Source organism: Phyllostomus discolor, chromosome 2 (genome assembly GCF_004126475.2).
Source record: "Phyllostomus discolor isolate MPI-MPIP mPhyDis1 chromosome 2, mPhyDis1.pri.v3, whole genome shotgun sequence".
NCBI lineage: Eukaryota > Metazoa > Chordata > Mammalia > Chiroptera > Phyllostomidae > Phyllostomus > Phyllostomus discolor.
This window is the reverse complement of record NC_040904.2, coordinates 24,086,602-24,114,110: the sequence shown is the minus strand read 5'-3', so window position 1 is coordinate 24,114,110 and position 27,509 is coordinate 24,086,602. Positions and strand designations below refer to the sequence as shown.

At 41.4% G+C, this 27,509-nt stretch overlaps 1 protein-coding gene across 3 annotated transcripts in view; it reads left to right on the top strand.

The window, feature by feature from the left end:
- The window catches only part of VEPH1 (ventricular zone expressed PH domain containing 1), a 200,510-nt gene that overhangs the window by 100,105 nt on the left and 72,896 nt on the right, over positions 1–27,509 (top strand). For all 3 annotated transcript variants that reach the window (XM_036017603.1, XM_028505107.2, XM_036017602.1), the window contains 2 exons: positions 10,951–11,160; positions 11,918–12,312. In XM_036017603.1, the coding sequence (XP_035873496.1) occupies positions 10,951–11,160; positions 11,918–12,312 (605 nt within the window). The remainder of the gene's footprint in view (positions 1–10,950; positions 11,161–11,917; positions 12,313–27,509) is intronic.

The following is a 27,509-nucleotide window of genomic DNA, read 5'->3' as shown; positions in this document are numbered from 1 at the left end:
TGGTTTTGTTGTTGTTGTTGTTATTTTGGTGGTGATGGTGGTAGTAGTGGTAAGATTTTGTGTTTATTTTTTGTTTTTAAGAATCAGGCCTTGGAGGGGGAGTGGGAAAGAGAATGAAAAGTAAATTATAGTCAGCATCAGTTGTGTAGGGTAAATCTGATTTCGGTATACATGGAAAGAGATGACAGATGGAGGGAGAGAAATAAAACTTTCTGTGGGAGAGAATGAATGGAAAACAGAATGAAGGAGATCCTGTTCACAGGAGAAGGGCTCCAGGAAATCTGCCCTCCTTGGAGTAGCCCCAGCGTCTTGGTTTACCCTCAGTTTCATGCAAGGAACATAAAGAAGTGGATGACAAGGGAGAGCCAGGGATCTGAGCTGATGTATGGCCCTAACGGACAGACAAGCAACATGGCCTGCAAAGACCCTTTGCAGGCTGTGAGACCCTTTGCGACCCGTCATTCCAGAGTCCCCATCCTGACATCCTGGGAGTCCCATCTGAACCTAACTCTGGGTCATATGCAGTCCCTGCATGCACCGTCCAAGAGCCTAAGAATGATGTCTCTGTACTGAGTCCACAACAGAAGTTGCAGAGAGTGGAGGGGCCAAGTTCTTCTGTATAATTTTGCAAGGAAGACTGTGTCTGGTGGTCTGACCAAGTTTTTTTTTTAATAAGATTTTATTATTTATTTTTAGAGAGCAGTGGAGGGAGGAAGGGAGGAAGAGAGGGAGAGAAACATCCGTGTGAGAGAGAGAGAGACATCTATAGGTTGAACGTACCCCAACTGTGGCCTGAACCCTCAACCCAGACATGTGCCCTGACTGGGAATCAAACTGCCAACCTTTTGGTTTGCATGAGGATACCCAACCGACCCACATTGGTCAAGGCTGATCAAGCTTTTAACTAGCTCCCACCACACGACAGATTCCATGCTGGGGTCATTTACTGTTATATTGTTTAATCCTCACAGCAAGAAAGTCTTTAAATATATGTAAGGATTACAGAGGCATAATGGAGTAAACATTGAAGACGGGCAAAAATAAAATAAAATTCCCTCCCCAATTCCTACTCCCCTCTAAGTCCCTGATAGTTCTTAGCAGGCAATAGTGTAAATGCCCAGATATAAGCTCATGGAGTTTCCTTTCCTTCCTTCCTACAGTGTAGTTCAATGGATCCCAAATTTTAGGGTGGATGAGATGTACAGTGGTCATAGTACATAATGGATAATTCAAAGGAAATTTAAAGGAATGTTAAGAGTGACTTTTGCCTTTTCCTTCTGAAAGTAGTACCCCACTAACCCTTATCATTACCTTCTAGAAAGCCCCGTTTGTGCTTCTCTTTCCCCTGAAGGCTGCCTGTCTCCAAGACTCCAGTTTGCTTCCACTTGCCAGTTAGGTCTTCCCCCCTCACCCCTGCCCATGGAGACCTTCTGTCCTCAGCTTACGGCCGCTCTGACTGCTTCCCCACTCGCCCACACTCACGGTCCTGCCTTGAGTGTTAGATATCTTTCCTGTGCCCCTCCAGCGTCCCCCAGACTTGAGGGAGCTAATATGCAGAATATTTGCTCAATGGAAAGAAAATAGTCTTAAAAGTGCTTATGAGAACTCCACCTTTTTTAGGCAAGATGTGTTTATACAAAGAGAAATTGATTCTTTGCAAGGAACTGTTGGCTCAGGGAACGTACACGAGGAGGTTCGGGAGCATAATTAAAAACATATGACATTCTGGTCAGCATTGCCCCCTGCTTAGAAAAAGCTAAATGAAAGTTCACCCCACCAAGGTAACCCGAGTTTTAATAAATAATATGTAGGTCTTTCCACTCTAGAGAGGTCTGAGCTGGTCACTTGTGTAAAAGGAACATCACAACAGTCATTTGTGGCTGTAGCTGTGCCTATTGTTACTTCTCCCTGCATAGGGAAGGAAGGAAGGGTTTGGGGGTTTTGCCCCTCTTCTTACTAAAGAGGTTAAGTCTGACATGTGGTACCATTTACGTTCCATCTGTTGTTCATTTACTCCACCATTTGTCCTTCCTTAAAGCAGCATTTATGGTGATGTGAAGGTCTATAAAGGTATTTCAGGAATTCAGCAAGAGATATAGGTGGGAGACATCATTACCAGCTTCGGAGACAATGAAGGAAGCCCAGGAAGTGTGAGGCCCCAGAGGGGCTGACTCTGCAAGCGTGGACACAGAGGGCTGGGGCTGGGCCTGGGGGCAGGGCAGCCCTGCCAGGAGGGGAGTGGCACAGTTACAGCTTTTCCAGGGGAACCAGACCCCTTCCCTGTAACAGCAGTGTTCAAAATATGAGACACTGAAGAGAACAGCTTTTCATCAAGCTCCTATGGCTTGGTTTCCCATTACACATGAGACAGGAACACCAAAGCTTTAGCCTGCAGGAAAGGAAAGACCGCGCTGTGGGAGAGAGGTGAGAGGCACTTGACCCTTCCAGCCGCTGTGGAGAGGTGACAGCTGAGGCTAAAACAGTTCTTACTCGACCCCATGACCTAGCTCTTTGCTATTTTGGTTCCCCGATGCTCCTTGTTCCTTTTTGGTATCAATCATGATTGAGCTCTGAGGATGCTATTTGCGTGGCATTTCCTGGGTTTTGAGCATCTTTTCAGTTTTGGGTGAAGGGGATGCCAGAATTCACGTTTCAGATCACTGTGGAGCATTGCTCTGTGATTAGATGCCATTTCTGTTCTGGTGTCTGTTCCTGTAGGATGTTACTCAGAGATATTAAAGCAAAATCATTCTGGTTGGTTACCACACTATCACCAATCCCATAAGTCAGGGTGTCAAACTCGTTCTTAGTGGGGGCCACATAAGACTTGTGGTTGCCTTCAAAAAGCCAAATATAATTTTAGGACTGTATAAATGTAACTACTCCTTAACTAGGGGCCAGGAGCTCAGCACTGCCGCTGGGTAGAAACAAGGTGCTGGGCCAGATAACACAAGGCAGAGGGCTGAATTCAGTCCATGGGCCTTGTGTTTGCCACCTGTGCCATAAGTATTACTTATTCCTGAAGTAGATTCAGATGTCACCTTAACCGAACACCTACTGAGAGGTAGTGGGAGAAGGCTGTGAAGCAGAGTTTAATGCTGGGTTTACTGGCTGGCCTTCAGTAAGTTACTCAACGTCATGAAGCTGTGCTTCAGCTTCTCCACCTGTAAATGGAGAGAGTACTAGGGCCCGCCCCACTGGGTTATGGGAGAAGCAATACCCGTAGCAGACTAGAACAGAGAGCACCTTGTTCATAGAAAGCCCTCAGTAAATATTACAGCATCAGTACCCTGCTCAGGTGGGCATTTGAGTAGAGGATGTCACTGTGCATGTCCCTTAGGCCACAGCTACTCAACATGTAGCTTGTGGACCAGAGCCCATCTGCAAACTGTTCCTTACTATCCTGCACCAAGATTATCACAGAGTTTGAAAATAAGAGTTTAGAACTTTCGTAGCAGTTTGGCATTGCTGCAACACCCAAATGCATGAACGATGTCTTTATTTCACTCATTTTATTTCTCTGGTAATAAAATGTCTGCCCTTTTTTTTTACTGTCTTTTACAAAAATATTGGCCTGTGACATACGAAAATTAAAAAACTGAAAGACAGGTGTTTGAGAAGCATTGTATTAGATCCTCAATGCAGCTGAGCCTGGAAAAATCTCAGAACTTTCTTTAATAATTAATATTTTGCTCCCCAAACTTTCCTTTGGGACCTAAAGAAAGAGATTTAGTAAGTGAAAAGTAATGAATACACAACATGCCAGCCATGATTTAGATACAGCTATTGTGGAATGGCTCAGCTGAGGAAAAACCGTTGTTAATGTTATTCACGTTTATTATCAGGCAAAAGGTGGCCTTTTTAGGAGTTGGCAGCCTGAAGGCCATCAGCTAGATTTTGCAGCAGGTACATGCTGAATTCTAGGTGGACCAGGAATTGCCCACACGCACAGGGTCATGTGTAGAGTTCTACTCCAGCTCAGTCATCAGTGTGCTTGACTGTATTTCTCCATTTCTGGGTAGCTATTCTACCTATTAAAAATAGGGTAGGATGTCATATCTGGGCTGGAGTCTATGAAAAGATGCACCACAGAGGAAAAGTTAACCATTTTCCTGCTCTTCCAGCCTCAAAAGCTGGATAGTGCCACATGCGAACTTTTGCCCTTCCCAGGCCCGGTGCTCATTTTCACGCAGGTGCCGCCACCTCGATCCCCATGGCCAGCCCCTGCCACCAGCTCGTGTTCCCAGACTGTAAAGTGAGGCTAGAAAAAGAGGAGCATACTGTTTTTACAGTTCTCACCCCTGGTTACTACCTTTTTATACCCCTTTACAACTCACAGGTGCTCTTGTGACTTGTGCCCCATCCAGATGGCCATTCAGCGGGATCCAGAGGCCTTCTGTTCAGTCCCCTGTTCCTCCAGTCTGCCTGTTCCCATCTCAGAGGTCTCCACGAGAGATCTGGGGGACAGCTGAGCCAGCGTTTGTCGGTGGCAAAAACTGACAAGATACCTTTGCCTCAAAACTGACAAGACCCGACAGTCTTAAGGATGACACAGCTACGGACTGGGAACTGCATGCAATTTACCATGCACCGCCTCCGAATACTGCCCCCGTTGTTTTAAGTCTCACCTCCCAGCAGAATGAATGACATCCTTAGGTGCCTTGCCTGATCAAGGGAAAATGCCTGTGGCCCGGTCCACTTCAGGTTCTGTTTTTTTTAACCGTCTGGGCTGGTGCTTTACAAACTTGCATGTGTCAGTGGGACACCTGGGATTGTGATAAGATGCTCATTTTGATTTGGTAGGTCTTGGGCAGAACCTGAGATTCTGCGTCTCCAACAACCTCCAAGGTCATGCTGATGTCCAGCACCTCCACTTTGAGTAGCAAGGGCAGGGGCTTTGCACTTCCGGCTCCTTGTTTTTCCATGTCCTATTCCCCTCATGGCAGTTGAATGAAAAGTGAGCAAATAACAGCATCTGCATTTGAGTGGTTATTCCCTCATATCAGAGCTTTTAAACTTTTATTCTAATTGAAATTCTCTATGTTTGCAGTTGCTCAGAATTTATACATGGAGTAGAGAAATTTAAAAAATCAGCTCCTTCCACATCCCAGTTCTTGTATGCTCACCCAGAAGAGAGGATCCCTGTCCTTTAGTCCACGCTCTGCAGTGTGGACTGCAGTAGGGAGGAGGCTGCAGTGGTGTGAGTGACTGGAAAAGGCCTTTGAGCCTTTGAGCAGAAGCAGCTCATCCTCCAGGTTTGGTGTCACTAGGACAAACCACTATGGACAGACCAAACATCACACTGGGCTACAGCCACCCAGGTTTTTACCATTTGACTTTTTCATGCCCATTCTGCATAGGCTACATAGTCAAATCCATCACCTTACATAACACTTTCAGCAATCTAGTGATGCAGTGTCATTAATCCCATTGTTCAATGACAATAATGCCCCATGGAGTCTTAAAGACCTTTGCCACATCCCTGACAAACAGGATACTGGAGTCAGGGACCCAGGTCTTTTCCTGATAAAGCCATGTTCAGTTCTCTTCCCCACAACCATCTCTTCTTGAACCCCCTTTTGAAAATCTTGTGTGAATGAAATAAACTGTAGTCAGTTCATTTGAGCCAAGTTCTCCCAGTGGCATGCCCACATTCTGGTGTCCACATCACTGGATTCCTGCTGGTCTCTGCTCTTACCCATCAAGCAGGTCTGAGCCAGGATAGAGTACCAAGATCCTAGATTTATCATTGTCTTTTTCTTTAGTATGTGAGTATAGTGGTCCAGCAGCATCACTCACTCTAATCCCAAAACAGATAATAGCACTGTGGGGCAGGGGGATCATCCTTGTCATTGTTATGATGACTGATGACCCAAGAAATTGTTGAAGAGTAATGAGCGTAGCATCCTGGGAACTGACGGCTCTCGAGTGGATTTGATCCATTATATCCTCCCACTTCTCTTTTAACAAGGTTAACTTTGCAGGAGTACATGTCCTGGACATGGGACTGTAAGCCAAATTCATCAAACATTAACTAGTAGTATTTCTCTTTGATTTAAGGAGCCAGGAAGAGAGGCTGCCAATCTCTCCATGCCTGCCAGTTTATAGTCTCGTCTCCCAGCTCAGTGAGAGCAGAGAGCTGCCCAAGGACCAATTTGTTTCCAAGGGGAGTCCCGCTCACACAGGGGGAGGTAATTAGGCCTCCCCCAGGCACCCCTAGAGGTATTTTTAAAAACTTGACTTTGGCAACAGAGACCAGAAATCATTCAGACTGGAAATCATCTGAGCCCCTTGTAATATGGTGTGTTGAGTTAAAGCCAAGTTAATATTTAGGGGATTATAGAACTCTGACAAAGGTTTCCATAAAATTACTCCTGGAGTTAGAAGTGACAAATGGAATAGAAATAATAGCCCCAACCCACTGGCCTCCACCCCAAACAGGACCAATGGCTCCACCAGTTTTTCACATTTGGGGTGCATTTCCTTGCTCCTTAGAATGCAGAGTTTATCTCTGGAAAAGGCCTTTTTTTTGTGAACAAATTCTCTCCAATTCTTTAAAATTTAAAAACCAAGAGGAGGAGAAGAAGCGGTGAATGTTTATGATAAGCTCAGACTTTTATCTACTTTTGGCAGGGTATCCTGTATTTACCATTTCCTGAACTTCCAACCTATTGGAATCGCAACTTGCCCTAACTCCCTGCCAGGAAAGCTGTGTGACCAGCGCAGGGGGAGTGATGGCCGGTGAGAGCAAGTTCTCCTTGGCCAACCTTGCAGCTCTGGTTGCCTTGACGACTCTTCATTACTACCCCTGTCCCCTGCCTCCTGTGTTATACAAATTTCCAGATCAGGAAAACAATAAAGACTGTGTATAACAGAAAGTCTTTGTGGTGAGAATTCTAGTCATCAGCCTCATAACCAGAGACCACTTCTCTGGCCCAGACACTTCATTGTTGCTTTCCCACCCTTCTTATTCGGCCCTTTGGCAAATAAGGGCCTCTTTGCTCCCCTTCGTGCCCCTTGTTTCTCTCCATGTTTGATATTTATCCAATGACACCACCTCCCATGGACCAGGAAGAGTGCCCAGCACTTCATGAGCATATTCTAGAACTCAGAAGGTTGGGGGGGGGGTGTGCAGGCTGGCTTCAGCTATCAGCATAGTCTGAGTTCGTTTATTGCACAAACACTTCAGGGACCTGTGCGGGCCAGGCACAGGGGAACGAAGCTGAGCGGTACAGGTCCTGCCCACCAAGCTGCAGGGGTTTCCCAGGAATAGGGTTGCCAGATTTAACAAATAGAAATACAGGACATCCAGTTAAATTTTAGATAAAGAACAAATCATTTTCGTGATCAGCAAAATCATTTTAGTACAGTATAATACATGTTTAGTATATTACATGAGGGACATACTAAAAATTTTCAAAAAAATTTGTTATTTATCTGCAGCTCAAATTTGGCAGGGTATCCTGTATTTACCCTGGCAACCCTACCCACCAACTCCCTGAGACACCTGCCCTGCCCTCTTGGTGGACATCCAGGGATAAATCGTCACATCTCTCAGCCCCGAGGCCCCTCCAAGGCATGTGACAGCCAGCCGGAGGGAGAAGGAAGTCACGCCCCCAGCTGGCAGAACTCTGACACACTTGGACCATGGCTTACTAACCAATACCTGGTTTCAGGAGACCAGGCAGGGAAAGGGAACAGTGTGACTGTCCTCTCCTGAAGTCTGATGCCATTGCCTTCTCCAGGGACGTCACTTCCCTTGGGATATGGAATATTTATCAGCCTGTGTCCCAGCCACTGATGTTTTCTTCATGCATTAACACAAAGTACACACAGAGCAGATTAAATGCCAAAGCAGCAACAATAATAAAAGCAATTAATAATAATAATACAATCTAATGTCTATTGATCTCCTGTTACGTGATGGGAACAGGTCTTCACCCTGGTTCTCTTCATTTCATCTTCCCAGCAACCCTATGAGTTAAGTGCATTATGGTCCCCATTTCACAGATGGGAAAATTGATATAAAGAGTACAACAGATACAAGATCTTCATAAGTAAGAAAGTTTTATTTTAAAAAATCAGAAATTGATCCAATAAAATTATCTAGGAAGATTTACTATAATCATGTGAAATTTGATGGTTCCTTTAGGCGGGGGGCGTGTGGGAGCAGGCAATTCTTTTTTTTTTTTTTTTCATGCAGTCCCAAGGGGGCAAGAAGAGACTTAAATAAGGAGAGGGCATATCAGCCAGAATAAGGAAAGGGTGAGTGAAAGAGGGAGCCAAGGGGCCGGAGCAGGGCAGAGAGCTGGCCAGGAAGCTCTGAAGGACTCACCTCTCTGCCTCTGGCACAGGCACTGCAGTGACAGACAGGTGACACAGTGGCCCCTCGCAGCTGGTAGGGTACTAAGTGTCCCCTGAGGCCAAAGGTTACCTGGATTTCAGGGCCCCAGCTCCTAGGCTTGACTGGTGACCACCATTTCAGCTTTTGTCCCTGACTAGGGCTGGAGGAGCGGTCTTCAGCCAGAGCTCCGGAAGCTGGCAGAGGGCCCCTACCACTCGCTTCCACTGGGCCCAAGGAGGCTGGGGGAAAAGATGGCAAGAAATGGATCTAGAGTCTGAAACCTCCCTCCTAGCTACCTGGGCTCAATGGGAAGAAACAGTAGTGCCCCCTCGCTCCAGGCCCCCACAGACACACAGTGACCAACAAGGGGACAATCACTGGGACCACTCACAGCCACTGGAGATGGAGATTGTTCGAGAAAAAAAAAAGAACAGAAAGGTTACATTCTCCTACACGCTCTTCAGGACGAGCTGTGGCCTCAGTGGGGGAACTGTGCCTTGGCGGAGAGGGAGCCAGGAGGCTCACCGCCCTCTTCCACCCAGTGCCCTGCTGGTACCTTCCTTCGGCCAAACCCAGCCCCGAAATAAAACTATTATTTCAATGGCTGTTACAGCCCAGAGCTTTACGACAAAGAGAAAACTAGTAAATTCATGAGAAATTATTCCTTGAACAACTCTCATGTTTCGAGATTTAAAAATTTGCGTAATACTCAATATCTGATGTGCTTATATTGGGGTGGACCTCGCACTTTACGGACTTTTAAGTTTTGATAACCACAGCTATAGCAATGTCTGAAACAGACTTTTGGAAACCTACTCACATTTCATTTTTTAAATATAAAGAACCAGAGAAATGGTTGGAAAATAAACACTCCCAAAATGCCTCATCTTGAGAGGGCGTATTGGATCTGTTACATTAACCTTGGTAATCATCAAGGTTTGTAAAATACTGTCCAATGACAGCACTATCTTGGCTGCATCCGTAACGGGAAGTGAAACCACTTCTGGCTGGGGCGTATCCAAGCCTCCCTTCTGCATGTGGGCAGCCAGCATCATATATGAGTCAGAAAGGGAAACGTGTTCATGATGAGCCCTTACTCCCATGTACCGATTCCTGAAATCAACTCGTGTATGTTTCAGTCAAGCATGGTATAGGTAATACATTTTGCCTTATGTATGAAAAAACCATAAGAAGCCTATAAAATTTGATTTAAAAATGTATTTAAGTTTTGTCAGCAAATAATTTATTGGACAGTAAACAATGTCCCGGTGACCTAATGGATGACCTGCTCTTCTTCCCAGCTTGCACTGTGAACATGTTTCCGGGGCTGGACTAACAAGGGGATTCTGACTACTGAGGACCCCCCTCCTAAGGCCAGGACCTCTCTCTTGGCCAGCCACAAAAGCTGCAGGATCCAACCCTGCCAACTAGCCTTCCCCAGTGATGACCAGAGACGGGGCCCCAGAATGGGTGGAATGTAACTGAAAAAAAATGTCACCAGCCCTCTTGCCTTGGTTTTTCTTTAAAAAGCAGTGCCATTAAAAAAATGTATTTTCTCACCCTCACCTAAGTACTACTCCAGGTTTACTTTGGCCCTTAGGGAAAAGTAGTCATATGTTTGCAAAAGTCAGGATATTTCTGTAAGTTTGAGGTCTTTTCCTCAGCCTCCAGGAAAAATGCTAAAAGAGCCATGTAAATGTACCCAGGCAAAGCAACAGAATCATTAAGCCATCTTGATGAATAGACTTCTAGGGATTATTAACCCTTGTGTTTATACATAAAAAGAGAGAATTAATCCTAACCCCACATGATAAATAAAAATTAAAGTAGCTCTAGGCAGACTCATATTAGGAGGCGGGTTAGGGAAGATAAATGCAGACTGCATTTCTGTAATCACTCAGCACCTTTGTGAGCACCAGTGAGCTATTTCTGCAGTTTATCCGTAGCTCCCAAAAAGCATTATTTATCCAAGGTACTGTGTTTGCCCTTTCAGAGGTATTCCACAAATAGCCTCTGCTTTAAAGGAGGTGATTTTAATGACCCACAGAGTATTTTAAAAATTCTGCTATTGAAGATATTTAGAACTATTAATATCATTCATGGAAAACTTCCTTTATCCAACATAAGATGTTCCTTGCTTTACGAGATGAAAGAGTCACATTGATTTGTATAAAATTAACAGAACCATGAGTTTATACTGTCCATTTGAAATGTTCTTATTCTATCAATTTCAGTACAGACAGATCAGCGCATGTAAATTTTCTAGAAAATGTCTGGCACAAATTTTATATGAAAGCCTTACTTTTGGAGAGCTAAACAGAATATGGTAGGTGACCTTAAAAACTGCTTTTTATTCTCTGAATCCTTCAAAGTATTTCTAATACAAAGTTGATATAAACATCCATGTTTCTAAACTTCTGGCAGAATAAGCTATAGAAACAATTTCAAAGACCTATGTTCACAGGTATTAATAAATATTTGTTAAATGACTAATAAAAATTTATCAGGTAATGTTTTCAGTTTTGAATAAAAAGCAGTTAGAGAGCAATGCTCTTCTGAAGGGTATATGTGACCAGCATCTAATGCAACGATTTTAATTCCTTTAGGAGAAAAACCAGCACTGAAATCGAATTCCCTGAGAAGCTAGAAAGAACCAAGCTCACTGTGGCTGAAAATGACGACGATGAAAAGCTCCAAGTTAAAATACAGGCATTTGAAGACAAAATAAATGCTGAAAGTAATACCCCTGGATCTATCAGAAGATATAGTTTGGGCCACATCTCCAAGGAAGAAAAAAAAGGAATTAGATTTAGCAGGTATACATTTTACTTGGCTGGTTTTCAAAGTATGTAATTCATGTTTGCTGCTAGTTTTGTTATAACACTGCTATTGGGTGATTTTTAAGTATCTTTTACCTGTAGTCACTCAAAGTTCCATCCTTTCAGGAATGAAATGTCCTCCACAATGCTTTAATTATCCAAAGAACTTCCCTTTTTAAAAATACAGAATACAGCCCTGGCTGGTGTGGCTCAGTGGATTGAGCTCCAGCCCTGAAACCAAAGGGTCACTGGTTCAATTCCCAGTCTAGGGCACATGCCTGGGTTGCAGGGCAGCTCCCCAGTAGGGGGCATGTGAGAGGCAACCACACATTGATATTTCTCTCCCTCTCTTTCTCTCTCTAAAAATAAATTAATTTAATATTTAAAAAAAAAAAAAACAGAGAGAATACAAATGGGAAACAAACCTATGGCTTATTTTTAAAAAACACTTCTTCAATTCTACCAATGTGCTAATATTGAGAATGATATCAAAGCTTCTCTGAACTTCTGATGAAAAAGCTGAAGTAGAAAAAAGCATATAAACATGTAAGTCCACCATGTTCCATGTTCATGTGCCATGAAATTGATTTTAAATCTTTGTTTTGGAAGGTGGTGTAGATCTTCAAAGATTCAGCTTATTATATAACTGGGCAGTCTATGTTTTATCAACTTTTGCCCAGGGTTGTTCCTTCTTTTCTTTGATAGTGAATGGTAGCTCTCTACTGTCTCAGCCTCCCCTTTGTTTGTCTTGCAGGTCGAAGAGTTTGGCTTTGCACACTGTGCTAACAAAGGGCACGAGTTCAGATGATGGGGAAGTTGTTGAGAGTGGAGATATACCAGCCAGCATCTCCCTTTCAGAAATAGACTCACTTAGCCAAGGAAATAAGTCACCTTTTAAGGCAGACACTGATGGATCACAGCTGGGCAATTCTTCAGTTTCACACCCAAGTATTATACATATAGCATCAGAGAATCTGCCAGAAACGGTTAAAAAGAACTACCAGGAAGAAACTCTAGAGGCAACGGTGAGTCCTGTAGAATACCAAGATCAGCTCTACTTGCACTTAAAGAAGAACCTCAGTAAAGTGAAAGCATACGCTGTGGAAATCGGAAAGAAGATTCCAGTCCCTGATCAGTGTACCATTGAAGGTAAGTGTTCCAAACTCCCCAAAGTTGAGAAATTTAAGACATCACTGAGGGGGAAAAAAACCCTCAAAATGACATAAGTTGCATTTTCTGGATCTTTTGCAAAATAGATCATTTCGAAACACTCTTACTTTGTTTTAGTCACTTTTTCCCCCAGGAAGGTCAATCCTCTCTTTGATTCTCTTTGAATCTACTCATGCGCCTCTGATTTTTTTGAAACTCAAGATATATTGTTTCTGGATCCTTGTCCCTAATATTCAGGAAAATCCTAGAGAGAGGTCTGTGGCCCCCAAAACAGGCTTTAAGGTAGGGGTCCAGCCAGAGGCATTTTTCCATCTACATAATCATGCAAAGAAGCGATATATAACTTTGAGTTCCATCCATTCAATCAACATTTAGGAAGCAGCTACCCAGTGCCAGGTGCTGTGCTAAAGACTGAGCTCTGGGTGAGATTCACCTATGGCCCAGAGAGACACAGCCCCCGATCTCTTGGACACTGGAGTACAGAATGAAAAGAGCAGCACCATAGTCAGGAGGTGATGTCTGTCGGTCAGGAGCCAGTGACCATGTGAGCCAGTCAGAAAACAAAAGACAAAGTAAGAAAAGGATGTCAGGGTTCGACACTTCTCTTGGGTGCCCATTTTAGGGAGGTGCCCAGAAAGGTCAGTGAAATTGTAAGTGAAGACTGGGTCAATAGCTGTGTCTTACTGAGCCACACTGGAGACGAGGCAAGAAATGATATTGGTCACATCTTTATTTACAGCTTTTCACATTTTGTTCATCATGGGTTTTTTGTATTCATTTTGTTTTTTTTAAATATTATTTATCTTGGGTATCAAATTTTGTGGTGCTTCCTTCATTTTGCGTCCTAGTCCTGTCCCCGGGAAAAGCGATGGGTTTGAGACACAGGTGCTACAGAGGGCAGGGCGCCCAGGGCAGGCTCACCCTCTGGGTGTGCGTCAAACAGGTCATCTGGGTGGCCCCAAGGCACTGTCGAGCAAATTAGATCTTTCCTACAGTCGTACTTAAGCAGCAGGCATGTTCTTCCCTGGAGATTTAGATGAAAGTCCTAGCCTTCTCCCTGGGCATGACATCTCCTCACAGGCTACAGCCCTCATTGAAAAAGCTGTGGAGCCCACGTTCCAGAAGGAATCACAGCTGAGACGGTGAATCCAAGTCACAGTCACCCACCTACTGACCGTCATCCCTTCCTGGTTTCGGAACCGGAGGATGTCTCCTAATCTACTCTCTCCCCCTCCTCCCACTGCAAAACAGGAGAGAATATAGTCTCATGCTAACAAAGGAGAGGGAGGGTGGCTCACGGGTTTGGGAATGACAGCTATTGTTATTTAGCATGTCTGTGGAGAATCTGACATTTTCAAAGGTGTCTACAATAACTTATTGATGAGTCTCTTTAAAACTTTTTTAAGTGGTGACAATAAAAGTGATATTGTTCATATTCACTTGGGAATAGCTAAAATCAACGAACACAAACTCTTTACAATTGCCCGTTGTACTAATAAGTTATGTATTTATGCACAAGTTGGAGAATTTAATGTAAGAGAAGTTAAATGAATTTCCCACTTTGACAGAGGAAGTCTGTCACAAATGTCAAGTTAGCCACATTTCCATCTACTAGAATAGTTTCTGTTTTGGGTTATGTTATTTTGTTTTTAGTTTAAAGATCAGATGAGTTAAGTTTGTTTAAGTTTCATCTTGTGAAAATGTGAAAAAGTCCTGCAGAGCTACTTCGAGCACCTAGTTCTCAAATACGTGATATTTCCTATTGCCTTAAGTTATTTTGGGAGTTTAAAAGTCAATTAGGTGACTTGGGTTTTTTCTTTTTAAAAATATTGAGTGAATCCATCATCTTTACTTAAAATATTTTTTAAAAAAGGCAGGGATTCTTTTGATGTTTCCTATAAGGGATGACCTAAAACTGAGTATGTATATTATTAAGTTGATACTTTGGAATTCATTCACACTTTTCTAATTTCCTGGACATCTTTAGAAAATTCTGTGCACAGATATATGTGTGTGTGAGGGGTGGAAGATTTATATGACTCACTGCCTGTGTATCCACCAAGAAGGGCCTCATGCTGACTCCAGGGGACACGTTGTTGTTATTTCAGAGATTGTGTACACAATCTGCTCCGAAGGAGCAAAATGCCAGCAGTCATCTGGCTGGCACAATTTTGCTTGTTCTTATGAGTCCATGCAGCTTTATGATATCATGCTTCTTTCCTTAAAAACGTATTGAAGAAAGATTTAGGCTTGGAAATTGTTATGTTTAATGTGTTATTGGTGTACAATGTGGTGTTGGTGTTTGGTCTTTCTTGCTAATTTATACAAAGTCATCAAGAAACAAAGGGAAGAAGCATAGAAATCACTTCTGCGACATTAAAGTTAAAAGGACAAATCACCAGCGGGAAACAAAAGCAACAACAAAATGTTAACAGTAATGTTAGCCTGGTGTTACCAGGCCATACTACAAACACATGACAAAAACAACCCTTTAGAAAAGTTCTTTTGGTATCGGATAGAATCCTGCATCAAAACTGATCTTCAACTTCCTATATTTTGACCTACAAAAACATCACTTTCATGGTGTTCAACCTAACAGTTTGGTAATAAGCTGTGTTAAAGGAAAAGGTACCTCACTAGTTAGCGTACAGCAGAATAATCAAGGTTACAAATACGTCTTCCAGCGCCGGTCAGCCATCTTCCTGTTGCGTGATCTCGATCACAGTGGGCACAGTCATGGAGTATAAAGAGATCAGCACAAATCTACCAGCATGTCGGAAAAACTGTCAAACCCCAGATCTTGTTGCGGCTAGGTCAGCAGTGTCGTTTTGGTTATGAAAGAGCCTGTTACTCCCAAGTCAGTAATTCTCTGCTGGGCCTCAAAGGCCCATAGCATGGGTGCAGGTTCACCAGCCACTGCAAGTTATGTATTCGTACTCCCAGTGATGGTCTGATATCACTGCCTGGTTGTATTTACTTACAAGACCAGAGGAATTTAGTTCATCTGCTAAAGGGCATGTTAAAAATCTGAATCACTGGTATTCATTTATGTGAACAAAAATGATTAGGGTTAAAAAAAAAAGCATGACATTGAAATGAATCCTTGAAAATCTGGCTCGTCACTGGAGTTCCATAAAGGGTGATATAAGAGCTTGCAAGAACTCATCAATGCTGCTTTGTTAGCTTTGAAGTATTTCTCGACTGGGTGCAAATAAATCCCATCTGTAGAGTACATCAGCAAGCCTGACTTGCAGAAAGCTAATTTCAAAGCTGGTAATGTGTCCGTTCTCTAATAGACCTACATGAGTTGATTTTCCCTGACTTGAGCAGATACAAGAAGACACAAAAGTAAAATAAAGTTCATTGCAAATATCAAGCAGCAGAAGCTGTTTTCGTAGTTAATTATGAATAAAACTTCCTTTATTGAAATTTTGCATGTAGTCAAGTCCAACCTCATCTTGGGATGATAGAGGGGCCCAAGCCAAGGTTGGTTCTGACCTATTCCTGCTCAATTGGTCCAATCTGGAGGGTGGTAATGATAGCACTTACCCACTTAATGGTTCTGGGGAAGGTCTCTTTCTTTCTTTAAATAGTTTGGTTTACTCATAGGAGTAGGGTTAGTTAACTATGGGGAGAAATGTAAGATTTGGAGGCAGAGACAGATCCTGCAGCTTTTTCTCACAATTCCAGAGGGAAAAACAACAAATAAGAAGATGTTACAACTTTCCTGAAGCCTCGTGTCATTGAAGTGATCCCTTGGGGCCATTTGTTAGGAAAAACTTTTCTAGAGAGTTTTTCTTGGTCTTTGAAATTTATCTTGGATTACTTTACCTCCTCATCAGTTCCTATTTGTCCAAAGTGTAGATTGTAGTCAAAAGCAGACAGATATAATGGAGACTGTTCTCCCCTTCACTTTCTTGGGCCACACATATCCTGGTTCCAGTCATTGACACTGGCCCATGAGAAACACCCAAATAATAAGGAAGACCTACAAATCCATTCAAAAATACCTACTCCAGATTAGTCTACTGAGAGAACAGCAGATTACTGTTCCTCCCCAGCCGAAAGAGCTGCAAGGCCCAGGCAGGTAATCACATCACCGGTGAGCATGTTACACTCTTAAATTCACAATGCAGCATGTGGCCGAGTCCCTCTAGAGGACACATCAGATAACTTTACTTCTCATTAATTCTATGTTCAAAGACTCCTCCTTCTTAAAAAATTCAATTTTCTTTGAACAGTAAAATAAATAAAGAAAAATGCCTTAACAATGCTATTGGCTAAAGGATATGTTGTTTATCTGCATCTTGGTTTATCTGATATTTATCTCCAGACAAGATGTATATTTGTTTAACTAGGAAGCAGCTGAAAGTAAAATTGGTAAGCACGTGTACATTCTTGAGCCATTTTTTTTTTGTGAAAATTCAGGAGAGATTATCTGCTTATAAATGAAATGAGTAATTCAAACCCTTTGAAATGGACAGTTTCCCCAACGTAGTGTCTACCTTGAGTATGTCCCTAGTAGGTTTAAAGGGACCTTTCTAATAAATAAACAGAAGTAAAAGTATATACATAAATTAAGCAAAAATGCACAGGAGTGCATTTCAACATACCTCCCTAAAGTAGGCAAATTAACAGGAGAAATAGACGAAGAATAAAAAGGGATGGTTTTTAGGAGCAGAAGTAGTTTAGTGTGGCATAGTTCATATACTTAAATATTTTCTTCTAATTGTATTATTTTGAAAGGAGCATTTTTCCCCTTTTTTAGGGAAGCCTGTACTCAGAGTTATCAGTTATCCATCGTTGTTTGGAGATGGTCTTTACTCCCAAGTGTGTAGTGCTGTCCGGGCCAGTCCTATGCGGACGGTCCCCACAGAAGGTCACATTCAGATCCAGTTTGCCACAAACCCAATTTCAAGAAAGTGAATGTTATTTCTCCATTTACTTCCTTTATGAAACTGGCAGTATATGCCCTTTAGGGGAACAAAATGGTCCCTGGATAGTATCAAATCTCATTTAAAAACCGAGCAAATCCGTATTTCTGAGCACTGTGTGTGATGAAAAGCTGGTAGCCAGGGAACGAAAAAGAGATTATATGACTAGGTAAAGGGTTTTGATATGACAGAGGAAAAGGAAAAAAAGGTAATTTCCTCTTGTTTGTTTCACAACAACCATCAAACTTCAGGTAATGAAAGATTTTTAAATGTTTTTCCAAAACCAGGCAATTACATAGGTGGCAATCAAGAGTCCTGGTGTTTGATAATTTGGCAGGCATTACTTTGTGTACAGTCCATTTTCAGAGATGGGCATGTTTACAAACTGTGAATGAGTCTATCTGAAACAGACAGAACCTGTGTCACGTGTTGGCAGGTACATGTGGGTTGAGTGCAAAGAGCTAGTAAAGGACACTGAATTCTTAGGTTTCCTCTGTCCACATTGTTGTCTGGACACATTAGAGACCAGCACAAAATTATAGAATACAACTTTTTATTTCCTTAAAAAAAGATTCAGTGGGCTTTTAATAATAAATTGTTTTACAGAAAATAAAAATTTTTCAGAAAAATTTTTCACATCAATTATCCAACAGCCATTAAAATATTATGTCACCATTAAAGTGAACCACAGATGCAGGAAACGTAACACCACTGCAGAAACTCCGAGTATGATTCTGCTTCTCACGTCAAACTTCCTAACTTCTGATTTCTAAGTAACTTTTTCAGATCGGCTTCTTTCACTTGTAATATGTGTTTAATGTTCCTTTATGGCTCGATAGATCATTTCCTTTTAAAGCCGAGTAGTGTTCCATTGTATGGATATATCCACCATTATAGTATCACACAGAATAGTTCTACTACCATAAAAATTCTCTGTGCTCTGCTTATTCATCCTCGCTATTCACTCTTCATTCATTCATTCATTCATTCATGCCACAACTATTTCTGAGTGCCTACTACTTGCCAGCACTATTCTGGGAACTTGGGAAACACTGCGGAACAAAACAGGCAAATATTCTTCCTTGCCTTCATAGAGACTGTTTTAGTGGGAAAAGACAGACAATAAATAATAGAAATGATAAACAAGTAAACTATGTAAGATGTTAGAATGTGTAAAATGCTATGATAAAAGGAAAAATAGAGCTGGCTAAGAAGAACCAGGACAAAGAAAAGGAGAAAGAGTTCTAGAAGAAACACATCAAACTCTTACACCGATTTCCTCTAAAGAATCAGATTGAGGATGGGGGTTGAGGAGAAGGGGAGAGGGAAGCAGAAACTTGCATATTTTAAAGGTTTGGTGAGATGCTGGTAACTTTGACCCAGGTGAAAACTCCAGACTCCCAAGCATCCTGTCTAACTAAAGCCTTTGTGATTGGGTTTCAGTCCCAGCTCTTCTCGAGCAGTTCCAAGTCCTCAGACAGGTTCTGCGTCTCCTCATGCCACCACTTCCTCACCCTTATCCCAAGCGTGTATTACAGGGTCACGGGTTTCCAACCTGTGCTCCTGAAAGGGCTTCCGGGGCCTCTTCAAAGGGCCTCAGATTCCCCTCTTTTTCCCTCCCCTGCAGATCAGCTGTGAGTTAGCTGAGCTTACACACTGACCTTCCTGATAAATGTTCAAACCAGGAATTCTACAGCTCAAAAAAGTGAAAAAAAGTCAGCTGGATCATTGTTTGACGTCCTTTTTTAAAGTCCTTTATGCTCTAAATTAATTATTTCTAAGTGCTTTATGTCCAAACTGGCAAAATGTAAAATGTTAGTTATTTGGCCAAGTTCTTCAGCCTCAACTCGATGGCTAACATTATATCTCCATTATAAAGTTTTAAAAAATACCTTTTCCATGTTAATTTCTTGTTCTTTCTCCAGTCATCTGTATTCACCAGTTTACTAGTTTCTTGGGGAAAAAATAAGCTAGATTGTTTAATACTTTTGAGGTGTGTCTCACTATCTGCCCAAATTTATGATTACCTATCAAACAGTAAATGACCAAATATGATTAGCAAATTAATGCATTGTGCCTGTCCTGGCTGGTCAATTTCTATTCAAATTGCTTGGTTTACCTTATTTAATGGAAATCAATCTTATCTCAAATTTTCTATGAAAGTCTATAAAAATATATAATGAAAAAGATGATTCCCTGAATGTGGGGGGGGGGAGCAAACATAGAAAACAAAATAAATCTAGTAGTTGAGTTATTTTTCAGAAATTTATATCTGAAAATGTTCACAATTATTAAATTGTGTTTACTTCTGAGCACCCTAGTGGCCATAGTAAGGAGGGAAACAAAAATCAATTAAAAATCCAGTGTCCATAAATAAAAGTATAATTGCCCAGGATAAAAAAAAGAAAGCTGTTTATTTATTTGTTTGATGACTGCCGTACTCCCTGAAGCTGGCTCATCAAAAGAGGTGTTTATATTATGCAACAAACATGTGACCAGTAAGTATAACAATAGAGCAGTGGTTCTCAACCAGAGGCAATTGTGTCCCCAGGTGGGGAACTTCTGGTAATGTCTAGACACATTTTGGTCACCATGACTAGGGGAGGAAAGGCAGGGGCTACCGGCCTCCAGTGGATATCATTAAACTGCCTACAACAAATAGAAGAGCCCCCAAGGTGAAGAATTATCCAACCCAGAATATCAGTATTCTGATATTCAGTAAAAGCCTGAAACAGAGCCTTGCTTCTCAAAACATGGTCCATGGACCAGCAACATCGACATCACCTGGGTACATGTTAGAAATTCAGATTCTGAGGCCTATCCTAGCCCTCCTGAATCAGCATCTATAGTTTAACAAGGTCCCTCTGGTGATTCATCTGCACATTACAGTGTGAGGAGCACTGCTGCTACAGAAATGAGACATTCCAGCAGGTCCCGGAAGCAGTGAAAATGATCTTCTTCCTTATGATGAATTTGCAATTTAATGAACCGACTCTTTGTTTAGTCATCACCTCTTAATAGAGGAGATGAGTATTCTTTCCAACGACACTCTATAGCAGGCCCAGTCATCTGGACTGTGCATGGCATTCAACTTGTAGTTCCCATCGTCCTTTGATTCTTCTCACAGGACATGGGTTTTAAGAAGGGATAATTTGGCTTGGAAGACAGGAAACTCCTCATTCTATATGTTTGAATTTTTAGCGTGTCATCTTCTGACTTCTTATGTACATGCTATTTAGTTCCTCAAGGAAGGGAGTTTTAACAGCTTCACAATAACTACAAGTATCCCATGTGCTTCAGTCATGCTTAGCCATGTTGTGTCAATGAATTCAAAACATGTGGATTACATTTCCCTTAAAATATGCAGAGAATTAAAATTAAGCAAAAAAAAAAAAAAAGTAAGCTTTCCTAAACTCAAAACATTGAAAGGTGGTTTGAGATAAGTATCTATATGTAAATTCACCTATCACTGATATTTAAAGATTAGTCCTGTTGGCCCTCATTCCTTTTCAAAAGGAGCTGAATTCATTGTATTTTGACTGTCTTTTCTTTATTGAATCTACATGATTTTTCCTAAGTTCTTTTAAAAACAACCTTACAAATATTTAAGTAGTAGATCATTTTTCCAGTAAACATGAACAATTAAGACTATTCTTACATTCTTATCATCTCTTTCTACTGAATTTTTATTTTATCATCATACCAGTTCATAAATACAGTTATACCCTGGGGGGTTTTGTTCATTTGTTTTTGAACAAAGCCTTTGAACTTTTATAAATAATTGAATCTACAGTAAAAGAATCAAGACAAACATAGACATCCTTTGTATTTCTTACAACATTGGTACTGTATCATCTTGTCATAATTCCAAGTCAAATATACATAAAACACTCAAGATGTTTGTTAATGTTTCCAGAAGTTTTGTCATAGTAAATTTTTCATTCCCTAGATTGTTATATATTTTTAATTTATGTGCAATGGCAGGAAGAGTATTCTGTCTTCTTAAAGTAATTCAGTACCTATACAAATTACTGTAAAACAAAGTAAAGTGTTTATTTGAGAATTTAAAGTACTAAAATATGAGGAAATTTACAAAGAAAAGATTAAACAATAACCTGTTGCCATCCTTGGTTTGTTACAGTGCTATTTGTGAATAATACCATTACTGGAAATTATATTGCCCTGGTGGGGAAGGGACCCCACATCAGTTCAAAATAGAACCCAGTGTCCTAAACACTTGGGGTTTAAGAAATTCCCATGTGCTTTCACTCAAGCATTGCTATAGTTAACTTTTGAACTCATGCACATTTTAAGGAAATGTAATTAATGTCTTTCAAAATCACTTTCATTTTATCCATCAAGATATGATTTGGCAAAATCTTCTGATCCCTATGAGGTATTTTACTAATAATAGCAATCTCATGAGAAATGACCTTTGCTGTATTAAAAAGAGAACTGTATCAGATTATTATAATAATGACCCTACTGACTTTTGAAGAAGAAATAAAAGTCTTTTTCCGGTTTTGATCACACTCCTTTCCTTCCATCTCAGATATCATTAAAAACAAAACAAACCAAAACCTAATTTGACATGAAATGATGGAATCAGCTGGCGTGGGCCCGGTTTGTACAGGGAGATGCGGATGGGCCTCTCCACTCATTCATATTAGGTAAAGCTGGGCTTGGACCTACCCGTAATAAAGTAATGATAAGGGTTAGGGACCACAGAGAGTCTGGGAATCCCCCTTCTCTTTCCTAATCCACAGTCTACACCACCACCACCTTCTTGGACAGGAGCCGTAAATAATTTTTTTTAATATTATTTTTTTATTGTTGATCAAGTACAGTTGTCTCCATTTTCCCTCCACCACTTTCCCCTGCCCCACCTGCCCTCACCTCCCACCCTCAATCCTACCCCTCTTTGGCTTTGTCCATGGGTCCTTTATACATGTTCCTTGATGACCCTTCTTCCCCTTCTTTCCCCTATTACCCCCTCCCTCTTCCCCTCTGAATACTGTCAGTTTGTTCTTTATTTCCATGTCTCTGGTTATATTTACTTGCTTATTTGTTTTGTTAATTAGGTTCCACTTATAGGTGCGATCATATGGTATTTGTCTTTCAGCTCCTGGCTTACTTCACTTAGCATAATGCTCTCCAGTTGCATCCATACTGTCACAAAGGGTAGGTGCTCCTTCTTTCTCGATGCTGCATAGTATTCTATTGTGTAAGTGAAACTGCCTTTTGACCTGGCAATTCCACTGCTGGGATTGTACCCTAAGAATCCCAAAACATCAGTTCAAAAGAACCTATGCACCCCAATGTTCATAGCAGCACAATTTACAATAGCCAAGTGCTGGAAGCAAACTAAGTGCCCCTCACTTTAATGAGTGGATCAAAAAACTATGGCACATTTACACAATGGGATAATTTCTATGAGCAGTGCTTTCTTTTGTATTCTCATCTTATCTCCCTTTCCTCCAGATGAAAGGGGCTGAAGTTCTCCAGACAGATGAGAGTCTAAAGACACAAGAACTCAAAGAGAGAGTGTAAGGGTGGCGTGTCCCCAGTGAATGGACCAGAATCAAAGGAGCAATAAGAGCTCATGGCTGCCTTTGTACCTGCTCACCCAGTGCAGAGTCCAGTGCTTGATCCCAGCCCAGGAGAAAGAGCAGAGTAGACTAACACTTTTTAAATTTAGCATGTGAGGAATTGTCTGAGCTCCCTCTATGGGTAACATTTATCTCATTGCTCTGTTGAACACTAGATATTGAATCTGAATAAGTACCTTTCTTTAAAAGGGTATTCTTTTGCCATAACAGTAAAATATATTTCTTTCCTTCCCATGGCATTCACTTTGACACCAACATTAAATGTAGTAATTCCAAAAATTTTAACATTTTTCAGAAATGTTTGAAATATAGAAAAATATTTACATCAAGTCTTGCCATGTTAATTACTATTATTGGCTTACATTCTAGACCAGAGGTGGGCAAACATTTTCTGTAAAAGCAAGGACAGATAGTAAAAGTTTTTGGACAGAGACAGGCCATGTGGTCTCTGTTACAACTACTTAATTCTGTCATTGTAGTGTAAAAGCATCCGCAGATAACACATAAATGGATGGGCATCACTGTGGTCCAATCAAACTTTATTTACACAGTCAATGAGTCAGACTTGGCCCAGAGCCATAGTTTATCAAGCCCTGTTCTAGACAATCAGTTTTTAGTGACTGCGACATTCATCTGGAGTTTCCTGTTACAGATGATGTCTAAGGATTTCTGACACCCCTCCTAATACACACACACACACACACACACAAGACTCAGTAAACAAGGCTGGTTGAACACGTGTTTATCTACAATTCCGTTTAAATGATAATAAAAGAGTTAAAAGTCATAAGCTTGGGAGAAAACAGCAGATAAAGGATGTCAACAAAATGTTTGGAAGAGTAAGAGATGCAAACTTGGTAGTATAGAGTGTCTATAACACCATTTGTGGTCCAAGAGAGGCACCACATGAGGGGAATGTTGTAGAGTCCGCTGCTATCTAGTGACCTAGTGTTGGAGGGGTGCAAAATGGGTCTGAACTGGTGGCAGTCACTGTCTGAGCTGCCACCCTTAGCTGATTTGTAACTCCTCCCTGTAAGTGGATGGGGGTGAGGGTGGAACCTGACTCCAACTGTAAACACTGGGTATTCAAGGAGCTTTTGGAATGAGAAGAATAGTACCGAGAAGAACTGGCAGTTCAACATCAGTACTTTGCTGCTCTTAGGCTACTCTGAAACCCTTTCCCTCCAGCCTTCTTTCTAAGACCCCAGGGAACATTTGCTCACGTTTGGAGTGTTGTTCTCTGTACCCACTGATGAGATTCCATATGCTGCAAGGAAGGGAGGGGCACAGAATCAAAAGACAAGAAACAACAACAGAAAGGTTTCTGGGGTGCTGATTCGCATGTCCAGGTCTCTGTCCACAGGAGAAGGTGGCAGACAGGAGGAGGCTAGTGGCTATGGTGTGCCTGGTGGGCTCTTGGGGTATCTCACTCCACGGCCCTGTGTGAGCGCCACAGAGAGAGGCAGTGTGTCAGGAAACGGTGCCCGCCATTGTGACAGATGCACACTTCAAGGGCCACCAGGTCATACAGAACAGGCTCCACTGACTCTGAGCCAATAACTCTCATCTTCTTTTCCCAGAAGAGTATTTGAAAACTTGATGAGAAAAAAATATGCGAAGTTGCCTGAGGTTTTTTTTGATACAGATGCTTGGTGTACTCTGTTCTGTCTTTTGTCCCAAAGCACACCCTAGTTATATTTAGGTCCTGTTTGCTCTACTCAGAGTGAAAAATTTAGACTACTTGGGTTATTACCACCACCATCACATTATTGTCTTCCCTTTGATTTGACTTTCTTCCTCCTTAATAAATCTTCCTATCTCCCCCCTCTCTTTGATGTTCTGTCTCCTGTCCTCAGTTCTTTGTATTTGCATTTCCTTATCCTGCGTACAACCTTTCAGTCTTCAGTTTGGTCTGCTCTCTTTGAGAATGCCAGAAAACAAACACCCACCAACATCCCATACTCACACACTTTGGGCTTTTCAACAGCAGCTTCTCAGAGAGCATTTTATTGAGCATAGAGCATCATAATATTGATGAAGGTGATTAAGAAAGGGGGCTGCTTACTGATTTTCCATTTTGACAGAACCTAAAATTAAAATCAAATCAAATTCAGCAGCTCTTTCTCCCCACATGGATTGGGGAAGGCATAAGATACAAGGAACCATGAGCCTCCCCTGCCATCATTTCCCACGAGATGCCGTCAGCTCACGGTGGCATTGGGTTTTCCAGCCTATTGGGCTTTACATTAGTGTGGATTCCTAAGGCATCTGTGTGCACAGGAGCATCTGTAAGGACACCTGCAGACGACCTGCAGCAGTTTACCCTTGAATTTGTGCTAAGTGGTACTTGTATTTGGAGAAGGGCCTGCTCAGTAAGACCAGAGAGAGGTAAGTAGTGGGCATTTGACATGTTGGACCTGCAGGAAGAGCTCTGGCCATCTCACTAGGGCATGGTACATGGAAGGAGTTATAATCTTAAAAAGAAAATAAAATTAACCTTACTGCCCTTTGTTTCACTCTTTATTACCATTTTATTCTTTGAGCACAGTATAGCCACATCATTTCTTATAAATTCACTCGTCTGATGTGAGTTGCTTTGTGTGAATGTGATCTCTTGAAGCTGGGGGACCTTTTATAAGTCATCCTTCTATGGATGCTTGGGAAGTAGACTACCCCTGATACAAGAAATATTTTTCAAAGCTCTCTTGCAAGAGTTGCCAGTGGATCTTACAAGTCATCCAGGCCAACCTGGCTTTGAAGGCATCTATCAAGGTTGATATAAATTTTAAAAGAAAAAAAGAAGCTGCCAGATCTGGTGAGGTCTTTGAGGGCTCTGTCCACCAACCTCATTGTCCAGGTTCTTTCCCACCCCAGGGCCCAGAGCTGGACCACTGTATCTGCACCCCTCACCTCGCTCACTCCTGCCCGTCTTCAAAGTCTCAGCACAAAAGTTGCTTCCTCAGAGCAGCCCTCCCTGGCCCCCACCCCAATCTAAATTAGCTGTTCCCATATTGTTTGCAGAGAGAGGGGCATATTTCCTGTTTTTTTCCTTCACAGGACTTACCGTATTTGTATTTTTCTGTATTATTTTTTATTGTTTGTCTCCCCCACTAGATAAAATAGGTAGCACATCTTTATTTATATTGCATATCCAATGTCTACACTGCTGGAACTCAGCAAATGAATATTGAATGATCTTCTGAAAATTCTTATCTATGAGTCTGTGTCTGTTTTATATTGAATCCCTTTTCATAATTATTTTTCCTAATGCTTAAAAAAACAAATCTTTATAGGGAGCTCAATCACCCCAAACCTTTGTATGTCTGGACATGCTTGGATTTTATTTTCACAAGTTTTATTTTGATTATCTTCTTCCCACTAACCCTTGCCCTTTAAAAACAAACTAAAGAGAAAATAGGGAATTACTTGCAAATCATTGAACAAAGAAATATATAAACTATAAATAATAGAAATAGACCATTATTTGGTCCCTGCCATTGGTTTGCCTTTGTATCAGCACTGGTACGCAGGGGCTGTGAGTGGGCAGTGGCTACAGTTTGTATCTGGGTGCAGTTTATGCTCTGGTGTCAGGCTCCAATAACTTCTCACACGGACTTGTTCTTTCCAGACAGGTGAACTTTTTATTTTTAAGGATAGTGTGCTTTTCCGAAAATCTTTACAGTGCTTAATAAATATTTGTTGAATAAAAGAATAACTGAATCAGTTATTTATTTAATCCTGGTGAAAACCCAGCCATCTAGTTATTATTGTCCTCATTCTATGGATGAAAAAAATTTAGAAAGTCAAATAGCCCATCGAAGGATATGTAACCAATAGATGGCAGAGTCAGGACTCGACCTTGCATTCACGCCTTGTTGCAGCCTGTCTATCTCACACGGCCTTTGTGGATGTGCCATTGTCATCCCCACATCCATGCCTTTGACAATGCTGTTGCTCTGCTCTCCTAGGTTCCCTCTACTCCATTATCTAGACCTGCCATTCATCAGTCCAAATCCAGTCTTATGCCCTCAGTGATTCCAGTTACTAGTAATCTTGCACTTTACTTTGGATTGCTATTTTTATTTATAATAATATATTCCTCATATCTCTTTTTAAGTTATAAGACTTTCAGTGGGTCTTTTTGGAGTTTCGGTACCCGGCTTAATAATACCTTACCTCATACTTGATAAATCTCCAAAATATTTATTAATAATGATGATTATATTAGACATTTCTCTGGTGCAGGATAAGAAATGGAATCAACTTCTTCAAATTAAACACATATCCATATCGTTACAGCAACCGCATCAGTGAGAAATAATCTGTAACATCTTTCAGAAGGCATGCTCTAAGAGGATGGTATGTTTGAAAATACCTTCCTAAGAGGCTTTCAGTCATGTTTGTAGGCTGTAGTATTGAGTTTCCCTTAAGACCAGAATTATGTTCTAAAATTGGCTTCCAAATTTGTGGTATATTCTCAGAACTGGCTACACAAAATTAGTTGCTTTGTATTCAGTGAAACCTCATTTAACAGTTGTGAATGAAACAAGATGTTGCCTAGTTTTTCAATGTCAGACACATAATTATGAAATCAGCTGACAACAGATCCCCGGTGGACATCCCAGGAAAACCA